This window comes from Erythrolamprus reginae, chromosome 3, assembly GCF_031021105.1.
Source record: "Erythrolamprus reginae isolate rEryReg1 chromosome 3, rEryReg1.hap1, whole genome shotgun sequence".
In the NCBI taxonomy this organism is placed as follows: domain Eukaryota; kingdom Metazoa; phylum Chordata; class Lepidosauria; order Squamata; family Dipsadidae; genus Erythrolamprus; species Erythrolamprus reginae.
Genome location: NC_091952.1, coordinates 241,731,270 through 241,743,349, shown reverse-complemented (window position 1 = coordinate 241,743,349; position 12,080 = coordinate 241,731,270). Strand labels below are relative to the sequence as shown.

At 40.3% G+C, this 12,080-nt stretch overlaps 1 protein-coding gene across 1 annotated transcript in view; it reads left to right on the top strand.

Annotated features, from left to right (window-relative positions):
• The first annotated feature begins 3,516 nt into the window (after window positions 1-3,516).
• The window catches only part of FBXO32 (F-box protein 32), a 41,776-nt gene continuing 33,212 nt past the window's right edge, over window positions 3,517-12,080 (top strand). The window contains exon 1 of the mRNA XM_070748261.1: window positions 3,517-4,070. Within this exon, the coding sequence (XP_070604362.1) occupies window positions 3,952-4,070 (119 nt within the window). The 5' untranslated portion in view covers window positions 3,517-3,951. The remainder of the gene's footprint in view (window positions 4,071-12,080) is intronic.

Genomic DNA, 12,080 nt, shown 5'->3' with positions numbered 1-12,080 from the left:
ATTTTATCTTACAATGGATATATGTTTATCCCAGGCATGTTTAAATTCAGTTACTGTGGATTTACCAACCACGTCTGCTGGAAGTTTGTTCCAAGGACCTACTACTCTTTCAGTAAAATAATATTTTCTCATATTGCTTTTGATCTTTCCCCCAACTAACTTCAGATTGTGTTGATGAAATAGAATTAGAGAAAGAATAGAAGAGAGAGTATAGGATAAAATAATCAATGAGAGAACAGAAGAAAGATATGGGGATAGAAGAGAAGATATATGGGATATAGGAGAGACAATAGGACAGGGGTCGGAAGGCACTCTGGTGCACTTATGCACGCCCCTTACTGCCCTCTTAGGAATCTGGAGAGGTCAACCGTGGACAGTCTAAGAGTAAAATGTTGGGGGTTAGGGGATGATACTACGGAGTCCGGTAATGAGTTCCACGCTTCAACAACTCTATTACTAAAGTCGTATTTTTTACAGTCAGGTTTGGAGTGGTTAATATTGAGCTTGAATCTGTTATGTGTTCTTGTGTTGTTGTGGTTGAAGCTGAAGTAGTCGTTGATATGCAAGACATTGCAGCATATAATCTTGTGGGCAATCATGTTTAAGGCGTCTTAGTTCTAAGCTTTCTAGGATTGTAAGTCTAGTTCCATACAGTATTCTGTTACGGGAGGAGGAATGCAGGGCTCTTCTGGTGAAGTATCTCTGGACATTTTCGAGGGTGTTAATGTCTGAGATGCGGTATGGGTTCCAAACAGATGACCTGTATTCTAGGATGGGTCTCGCAAAAGTTTTGTATGCTCTGGTAAGTAGTGTGAGATTTCCAGAGCAGAAGCTACATAGGATTAGATTAACTACTCTTGAAGCCTTCTTGGCGATGTTGTTGCAGTGGGCTTTGGCACTTAGGTCTTTTGTAATTAGTAACAAGGACCTTAACCGAATAGGGGTTATCTGTGATAATTTGATTATTCAGTTTGTATTTGGAGTTCTGAATTTGTGGGGGAGATTGGATTAGATGACCTATGAGGTCCCTCCCAACTCTGTTATTCTGTATTCCTATAGAAAAACAGGATAGAACGTCATGGTGTGTGAATGATTCTGTCCACTCAAAAATAACAGGGGAGGATCAACACACCCCTTCAGTTGTTGCTCAATCACAGTACAACTGATCTACAAACAATCCTCAGGTAGTCAGGAACAGGTCTAAATGTCCGAACTCAAACATCACTTTTCAAGCATGTAACTTCCTTCTAGGCAAGGGTTCCTTGTCTCCGGTGCTACCGGTCACTCCTGGACACCGGCACACACACGTCTGTGTGAGATTCGGCTTCTGCGCATGCACAGAAGTGAAATCTCACATGAAGATGCTCACGCACATGAGATTTCTCTGATTTTTGGCAATTTCTTTGCTTCCATGCATGTGCATACGCGGAAGCAAAAAACAGTCAAAATTTGCAAAATCTTGCGTCCGCAAGCATCCTCACATGAGATTTTGCTTCCGACGCATGTGCAAAAGCCTAAACTTGCGCAGGTGCGCATATGTACACGTCAGGGGTTTTTAGTGACTTTTAATTGTTAGATTTGTTATATATTGTGTTATTATTGTTGGGAGCCACCCCAAGTCTACGGAGAGGGGCGGCATACAAATCTAATAAATAATAATAATTTAATTTAATTTAATAAGCCAGTGAAAGTGGTCCCAGTGGTACTTGGCACACTGGGCGCAGTGCCAAAGGATCTCAGCGGACATTTGAAAACCATCGGAATTGACAAAATCTCCATCTGTCAGTTGCAAAAGGCCGCTTTACTGGGATCGGCAAACATAATTCGCCGCTACATCACACAGTCCTAGGTGCTTGGGAAGCGCCCGACTGGTGATGAAATACGAAATCCAGCATAGTGATCTCGTTGGCGGTGTTGTACTGACATAATAATAATAATAATAATAATAATAATAATAATAATAATATGCATCTCCATTTCCACTACCACACTATAGCGTTGCCCGTACCGGGTGCAGCCGACTACTGCTTGCTTCCCTTGCACAGGCACTCTGGCATAGTGCTAATTTTATGGAAAAGAAACTCTATTTGTGACCCATGCACATTTATTCAATTTATTAAAGAAGCTCATTAAACAAATATTTTCTTCCCAAAGGGAAGAATGTATTTCCCCCCCACCCCACCCCCGCTATGATGCCCCTCCGCGATGATGAAACTTTCCCCACACTTTCAATTCAATTCAATTCAATTTATTAGATTTGTATGCCGCCCCTCTCCGTAGACTCAGGGCGGCTCACAACAGTAATAACAAAGTATATAGCAAATCTAATAATTAAAAGTCACTAAAAACCCCTTATTAAAAGAAAACATACACACAAACATACCATGCATAAACTGCATAGGCCCGGAGGAGATGTCTTATTTCCCCCATGCCTGGCGGCAGAGGTGGGTTTTATGAAGTTTACGAAAGGCAAGGAGGGTGGGGGCAATTCTAATCTCCGGGGGAGCTGGTTCCAGAGGGTCGGGGCCGCCACAGAAAAGGCTCTTCCTCTGGGTCCCACCAGACGACATTGTTTAGTCGACGGGACCCAGAGAAGGCCAACTCTGTGGGACCTAACCGGTTGCTGGGATTCGTGCGGCAGAAGGTGGTCCCGGAGATATTCTGCTCTGATGCCATGAAGGGCTTTATAGGTCATAACCAACACTTTGAATTGTGACCGGAAACTGATCGGCAAGCAATGCAGACTGCGGAGTGTTGGTGTAACATGGGCATACCTAAGGGAAGCCCATGACTATTATTATTATTAATTATTATTATTATTATTATTATTATTATTATTATTATTATTATTATTATTTATTAGATTTGTATGCCGCCCCTCTCCGTAGACTCAATCAATCAATCAATTAATCAATAAATATGTTTATATTTCAAAAAATAAATGGAACACTTAAAGAACACATTCTAGATCTGAATAAATGAATATAAATATATTTTCATATATATATATATATTTCAAAAAAATAAAGTGAGTTCTCTTCCACTGGCTTCTTGCTACACGATAGTAATATGTTTTATTAATAGTAATATGTTCTATGTTCTATTACTATATCTTCTTTTCTGTTCTTTCATAGATATATTTTACTATGAGTATCTCCTCTATAACCTTCATCATGTATTTTACTGTGTGTGTGTGTGTGTGTGTGTGTGTGTGTGTGTGTGTGTGTATGTATATATGTATATATAAAAATACCAACTTCCCCTGTGAACATTCCCCGAGAGTGCTACGTGGCCTTGTAACCTTACCCCCGTACTACTAACCACAATAATAAGGACCACTTGGGGGCACCAGGTCTTACTCCCCTGCCTTTGTTGTTGTTGTTTTCCAAAATTTTGATCTGGAGGAGGAGGAGGGGGTGTCTTCAAATACTGAGACCGGTCAGCTGAGCGAGGCCAAGTTTCCATTTCCAGGATTGTGCAAGAAGCACCCGCGAGCCAAAGCAACAACCCCGTGTCACACAACACACACACAAACACACACAAACATAGAGGCTTCTGCTCCCGAGTAGCAGCAGCAGCCATAAACAAAGCCACGTGTCCTCCCCTCCCCGGCGGCGGGGCGGAGTTTGTGCTCTTCTTCCGGCAACAAGGAGCCACCAAGCTGGCCCGGATAAATACAGACTCGGCGGCCGGAGCTCGGGCAGAGAGAAGCGGTCGGAAAAAACAGAGCCCGATCGTCGTGCAAGGAGGGTCGAGGGAAGAAACGGCGTCGTTCAAAAACGCAGCTTCGGGTTTCCTTTTGGCCACCGAGCATCCTTAAGAGCTTCTGTTTTGGAGGCCGCCTAAGGCTCGCGCGCTCTCGCTCTCTTTTGCGCATTCATTTTATTTTATTTTATTATTTGCTTATAACCGGCGGGGCGGTCAAACACCCCTCTTTTTCGATTGCCCGCAATGCCTTTCCTGGGACAGGACTGGCGATCGCCTGGCCAGAACTGGGTGAAGACGGCGGATGGCTGGACCAGGTTCCTGGACGGGAAGGAGCACGGCGGCTGCGACAACGAGAGGAACAGGTGAGAGGCGCGGGGGTGGGGGTCGGTGGTGGTGGGCCGGAGGTTGCGAAAAGTTAAAAAAAATAAAGGCTTAATGTAGCCTCGGAGTGGGAGCCGTGGAGGGGGGGGGCACACTCGGGGCAGGAGCAATTGAGCAAGGAGGAGAAGCGGAATTTGGATCGGAAACGTATTTCATCTCTCTCTCTCCCCCAATCTATTTATCTGTCTGTCTGTCCTTTCATTTATTATCTCTCCCCCTATCTATCTACCTACCTACTTATCATCTATCTATCTATCTATCTATCATCTCTCTATCCTTTCATCATCTCTCTCTCTCTCTCTCTCTCTCTCACTCTCTCTCTCTCACTCTCTCTCATGTATGTATCTACAGTATCTGTCTATCTGTCGGTCCGTCCATCCATCCATCCATCTGTCTATCTATATCATCTATCTTCATTTATCATCTCTCCCCCTATCTATCTACCTACCTACTTATCATCTATCTATCTATCTATCTATCATCTCTCTATCCTTTCATCATCTCTCTCTCTCTCTCTCTCTCTCTCTCTCTCTCTCTCTCTCTCTCGTATGTATGTATCTACAGTATCTTTCTATCTATCTACTATCTCCTTTCATTTATCATCTCTCTCTCCTATGTATGTATGTATGTATCTATCTATCTATCTACCTATCTTTTTATTTATCATTTCTCTCTCTCCTACCTACCTACCTGTATAGCCATCCATCCATCCATCTCTTTGTCTATGTATATGGGCCTTTGCAAAAATAATAAATAAATAAAAAGTTTAAAAGCCACCATACCATCAGGAACAATGCAGAATGCTTTTGTGTTGTTTGAGCCAGGCTGCTATGCCTTTTTGTTTTTGTTCCTGGCTTGTGGCGTCATTGTGGGCAGGAGAATCTTGCAAGCTTGGAATTGAAGCGAATAATAATCAGCAGGGGAAGGGCGAACCAAGCAGCTCTGCACAAAATATTTGTTGGCTTCATCCTACTGTAGTAGTTTGGTAATATTTTACCTTTGGGCTTCAAGGTGCCAATTCCAACTTGGCCTCCTCTTAACCTGGTGTAGGTTGTCCAGATATTTGGGGACTATAATAACAAACACCATCCTCTTTCCAGGGGCTGGAATTTTTTTTTTATCGACTGGAAATTCTGAAAATTGTAACTTCTGATTCTATAAAGGGCTGGTTCAGGAAAGGAAGATCTAAAACAGGGGTCTCACTCTCCATCCTTAGCAACTTTAAGACTTGTGGACTTCAATTCCCAGAGTTCTTCTGAGGAACTTTAAAGTCTTAAAAGTTGCCAGGGTTGGAAACCCCGGATCTAAAATGTTTAAGGTGATGCTAGGAGTTGAATTTCCATGTTCAGTGATTCTGCAAGTGTTCCTAAGCTTTTACTCAGTTTGTATCGCTGCTTTACTAATGTACCCTCTGAGAACAGGTCAAGATTTGGAGAAGGAGAGCAGTAATGAAGTAATATAGGAAATAATATAATATCTGAAGTTTAGAATAGAGTGGAATAGAATAGAATAGAATAGAATTTTATTGGCCAAGTGTGATTGGACAAGAAATTTGTCTTTCAGCACATTCTCTCAGTGTATATAAAAGAAAAGATAAATTCAACAAGAATCATAAGGTCAAAAATTATAAGGCTCTAAAACTCTTTTGTAGACTGGAAAACATAAAATTATGCATTTCATTGTAAGTTTTCATGGACTTGAATCATGGTAATTAATCCCAGTGTTTCCTAATGCCTTTGACCATGTGGCTGTTTAATTAGCCATGTCACTAACCTTTTTTTAAATTGGAAAGGTCCATTCATGAAAGTCATGGTACCCACAACATGCTGTCGAATATCACAGAAAATCCCCTTCTATTGCTCTTATGAAAAAAATCAGTGGTTCCATATAAATCTGATCCTAATAATATAATAATAATCTTTATTGTCATTGTACATATATACAACGAAATTGATTTAGCCTCTACTGGTGCAATCCATAACAAAAATATAAGACAACATGAATAATACAGAAAATGGTCCTTATACAATCCTCCCAATTGATGGTCCGAAGTCTAAGACCCAACACCAGCAAGAAAAACATGAACTGAGCCAACTCAAGCCAGCATGACAGTGCCATCACAAAGACTGTGAGTTTGGTGTTCCACGCTTGAGTTCCCAGGAAACTAGTGTACTGTGAAGACATGTGCAATGTTCTCTTTGTTGTTATAAGTGAGCTCCACCTCTTAAAAACATGACTCTTTCCCTTATGGGAGGGCAGCCTGCCAGCTTGCTTGAAAGGTGTCATCTTCAGCTACAACTCCCATAATCAGCTGGAGGTAGTGGGAATTGTAGTCCAAGACTCCCTAAAAGGGATCATGTTTAACAGGTGAGGATCTCCCAAAGATTGAATGCCCAAAAGATAATTTAGAATAAAATAGAATAGAAGAATAGAATAGAATAGAATAGAATTTTATTGGCCAAGTATGATTGGACACACAAGGAATTTGCCCCCACCCTCCTTGCCTTTCGTAAGCTGCTTAAAACCCACCCCTGCCGCCAGGCATGGGGGAATTGAGATACTCTTTCCCCCTAGGCCTTTACAATTTTATGCATGGTATGTCTGTATGTATGTTTGGTTTTTATAATAATGGGTTTTTAACTGTTTTTAGTATTGGATTATTATTATATGCTGTTTTATTATTGCTGTTAGCCGCCCCGAGTCTACGGAGAGGGGCGGCATACAAATCCAATAAAAAAATAAAAAAATATGTCTCAGTATACATAAAAGAAAAGTTCACCAAGAATCATAAAATACAACAATGATAATCTGGGTACAAATAAACAATCAAATCATATTAGGAACCAAGCAACCAAGCAACAAAGTTACAGTCATAGAGTCATTTGTGGGAGGAGATGGGTAAGGAGACCGATGAGAAGATTAATAGTAGTGCAAATTTAGTAAATAGTTTGACAGTGTTGAAGGAATTATTTGTTTAGCAAATAATTGTTTAGCATTCCGGGAAAAACTGTTCTTGTGCCTAGCTGTTCTGGTGTGCAATGTTCTATAGCATCGTTTTGAGGTTAAGAGTTGAAGCAGTTTATGTCCAAGATGTGAGAGGTCAGCAAATATTTTCACAGCCCTCTTTTTGACTCATGCAGTACGTCAGCAGAGTCCAAGATGTCCAGATCTCATCCTCCACATCTAGGTCTCATCTAGCTGGGGATGATGCTGGTTGTAGGCCGATAAATCCTGGTCAGTTGTAGACTAGAGAAGGCTGTACAGCAGTGTTTCTCGACTTTGGCCAGTTTAAGGTGACTGGCTAGAGCAGGCGAAGGCTCCTCTTTGCCGATGCTACCGGGTCGCTCTCGGTGATCAGCGTGGGCACATGTACGGCAGATGGGCTCATGCACATCAGCATGAGATTTGGCTTCTGCACATGCATCAGAAGCAAAATCTCATGTGAGGAAGGTGAGGAAGGGTATGCGAGCAAGATTTTGGTGATTTTCACCAATATTTTTGCTTCCGCGCATGATATTTTGCCGATATTTTGGCTTCCGCATATGCAGAAGCAAAAAAATTGGGGGACGTCGCCAAAATTTTGCTTGCGCGTGTGTCCTCATATGATATTTCACTTCCGGCACATGCGCAGAAGCTAAATCTCACACCGACGCACCCTCCCATGCACCAGTCAGCTGGAGCTGCACACACAGGTCCATTTTCACTACCAGGAGGCCATATTGCCCTGTACCGACTGTGGACTAGAGAATTCTGGGAGTTGAAGTCCTCATGGCTTAAAGTGGCCAAGGTTGAGAAACATTGCTATAGCATGCAAACAATAATAATAATAACAATATCCCCATGGTTTATAGTCGAGTTTGGGCAAGATATTTTGGATTTAAACAGATGTTGGACCAAATCCTCAGTTAGCTTTTCACTAAACCCTTCTGAGCACAGAACAGTTTGTTTCAAAGTTAGCAGGCACATAACTGAGCTGCCAAAGACCTATTAGCTTACATCTCCAAAAACAAAGTCCATTAAATGTGATGACATTGACTTCTTTACACAATAAATAAGTTGTCTGCAAGAGTCAGAAACCAGGCTGCCGATTGAAACTTTATTGTCAGTTTTTCAAGGCTCCATTTATGTTTCCTGTTCTTATTTTCCAGGAAAATGCTAGTTTAAATAAACTTTGGGTTAGCTTTGCATCATAATCAGTGGGTGGCTATTGTGGTGAAATATCCATCTATATTTAAAAAAAGAGAGACAGAACATCCCCAATAGTTGAATTTTTGCTTAGTTGTGTTATCTGTTTAGTTACACCCCATCGATCCTGACAGTTAAGTGGTTTCAGGGCTCTGTTATTGAAAAGTTGAGCTGAACAAAATGGCCTGAATCTATTTTTAAACTCTTGAGAGTTTTGTTTTTCTTGAATATGTTTAGCGAATAAAAATCTCTGCTGGGTATTATGGCAGGTCATTCTGGTTTGTTTTGCTTGGCATGTGACCCAGCGTCGGCCAGTTAAACAGTAATCTCTGTTTGCAAGTTAAAACACTCCTCTGCAAAACGACAATAAAATTATTAAGTACTGACCAATCTAGCTCCAGGATTCTTTGTGTCCTGCAGTGATTGTTGCATCACAAAGAAAGGTTTTGCATCTGCCTCCGTCTAATAAAATGAAAACTAGAAGAAAACAAAAGCTTCCATAGAGGACTAGCTACATTCTCCAGCGTTTTTTTTCCTGTTTGTTTTGCTTTGATGAAGAACTCTTCCGAACAAAATGAAAAAAAATGAGTCGGCTTTGTGTGGGTTACCTAGTGGAATCGACAAAGTTCTTTTAAAGGATTAGCCCCAAACATTTTTGTTTGGGATGGTAATTTTACAAACTGTTGCATTGTTTTGCCGACATCACTTCAGAGGATGCAGAATGCTTTCAAACCGAAAGAGCAAAATTAAATGTAACTCTTTTGAGGTTAGGGCTTGTGGCTAAATATGACAGTCCCCCTGAGAACATTTTATTGGTAGGTAGTTCGTGTAAAAGTTTTCATCCTTTAAATCAGCATTTGGTCAATACAGCCCCAGATGACATTTTAAATTTATGCAGTATCACTCGTCCATCCATGTGAAATAGATTATTAGAAGATCGAATTCTGAGATTACCAGTTTGCACTATTATTAAGACCTTTGGTTTGCTACTTCTGCTGGTTAAAGCAGTATTGCAATACATACACACATACATACATACATACATACATACATACCCACATACAGTACATACGTACAAACATACATACATATACATATACATACATACATACATACATACATGCATACATACATACACATACATGCATACATACATATATATCCATGAATATATATATATATCCGACATAAAAAACTTATAGCCCCTCCCCGGTACAGAGCTGAAGGGATCAGGTCTGGTGGCCTAGAGGTTAATTCTCTGCCTTGCAAGGCAGAAGCTGCTGGATCAAATCCCAGTAAGGGTGTGGCTAGCTGATGAGGCCAGAACAAGGCCGAAATGGTGCCATCCTAGTCTTCCTTAATTTTAAAATTTCAGCAAAAAACATGTGATATATATATATATATATATACTGTATATCACATATTGTATCACTCAATACATACGTACATACATATATATGTATTTCCCTGTTACAAAGCTGAAAGGAGGAGATCCTGTGACCTAGAGGTTAATTCTCTGCCTTATAAGGCAGAGGTTACAGGTTCAAATCCCAGTGAGGATATGGTTAGCTGATGAGAGGAAACAACCTCAAAATATATCAATAGTAGTCTCTCTTCATTTTCCAGTTCACATACATACGTACATACCAGGATGGTTCGACAGAAAAGAACCCCCCAAGAAACCCATATAACCCTTCCTTGGTACAAGCTGAGAGGAGGAGAACCTGTGATCTAGAGATTAAAGCTAGTCTCCCTTCCTTTTCATTATCAGCAAAAATATGTTAGACATATAAAAATACACACATACGCACACATTATGGATAACTGATCTGAGCTCATGGAAAGGTTTTAATCCAAACAGATGTCCACGCAGCCTATTTTCCTTTCTCCCTAATCTGAATAAGCTCCGAAGGGTTGACAGAATTCTGAGGATTTTCAGCAGCTTGCATAAAACATCTGTCTATAACAGTTCCAGCTCAAGACTTGGAGCAAGATGCCCTGAGTAAGGTTATTTTTTTTGGCATTTTGAGCACGCTTATCATTGTCAAGCAAGGCAATATATATGAGAATTGGGTTATTGCCTGTCTGCTAAAATCCAGCCTATTATAACATAGAAAGAAAGAGTTATTGAAAATACATATCCAGTGGCGGTCCAGTTGTTCGTAGGCTACATGTAGGAAGTAGCTTTATTGTTCCTAACGTAATAACAGAATTGGAAGTTATCTTGGAGGTCAACTAGCCCAAACCCCCTGCTCAAGCAGGAGACTATACAATTCCAGACAAATAGCTGTCCAGTCTGTCTGTCTGTCTGTCTGTCTGTCTGTCTGTCTGTCTGTCTATGTTTCTATCTATCTATCTATCTATCTAATCTATCTATCTATCTATCTATCTAATCTATCTAATCTATCTATCTACCTATCTATCTATTTATTTATCTATCTATCTCCGAGGACTCGGGGCAGCTCACAACATATATAGAAAACATAGTAATACAATTGATCCAATTAATTAAAAACCTTAAAAATCCTAAAACACTTTATCATGGAGATTGTCGTCCTTGTGCGAGTGTATTCATTACCACCTTCCCAGTGATGATGGCTTTGGACTTCACCTACAGTTTCCGAAATTCATCACTGCTAGTGACATTTCAAAATGGTCTTTTTTAAGATGTTCCAAAGCCCATCATCACATGATGTTGAGCAATACAGTACTGTTGAATCATCTGAGCAGGTGATATTTCAATGTCCTGGTAACATGCCCAGTAAACAAAGATATAGTTTCAGCTGAAAATAAGGAGTAAGTTGGTTCCTGGGGGGAGGTGTGAGGCCTCCTTAGATAACATCTAGACCAGTGTTTTACAACTTTGTGAATTTTACAATGTGAGGGCTTCAACTTCCAGAACACCCCCGTCCAGCATGGGAATTGAACTCCATACTTCTTAAAAATTCCCAAGGTTGTAAAAATTCCCAAGGTTGATTTAGACATTGTAGTTCTTCCTGGATTCAAGTTACAGCTGCTCCTGTTCAAGATTTTTCATTGTCATCAGCTAAAAGCAGGTATTATATGGACACGTACCAGTAAATTTGTGTAGATGCATCAGAAAATTCCTGGATATTCTATATTCTCTAAGCACGTGTTGATGTCCTTCCTGAAAACCATGCATTTTTGGATTGGCTGTATACAAAATGCCAATAGCAATTTACTCCCACTTCCACATCAATAGACAAAAAGAACAGAGAAAAAAGAAACATAGAAACATATAACAAATCCTCCCCCCTTGCTGTCTATCTTGACATCTATTTCTTATATCATATATATTATTTTACAACGCTCAGTACCAACGGTTTCATTCAGCTTTATGAAAGGCCTTTTTACTTTGTATCTATATTCTTACGTTTAGTTTCAACAATAGCCATTTTATACTTTTACAATTATTTAACATCATACCCCAGTGTATAGCTTTATTTCTGCCTCCTCTTTTCTACCCAACATAGAAACATAGAAGATTGACGGCAGAAAAAGACCTCATGGTCCATCTAGTCTGCCCTTATACTATTTCCTGTATTTTATCTTAGGATGGATATATGTTTATCCCAGGCATGTTTAAATTCAGTCACTGTGGATTTACCAACCAGGTTGACTCAGCCTTCCAAGGTGGGTAAAATAAGGACCCGGATTGTGGGGGCAATATGCTGGCTCTGTTAAAAAGTGCTATTGTTAACATGTTGTAATCCGCCCTGAGTCTAAGGAGAAGGGCGGCATAAAAATTGAATAAATAAATAAATAAATGTCTGCTGGAAGTTTGT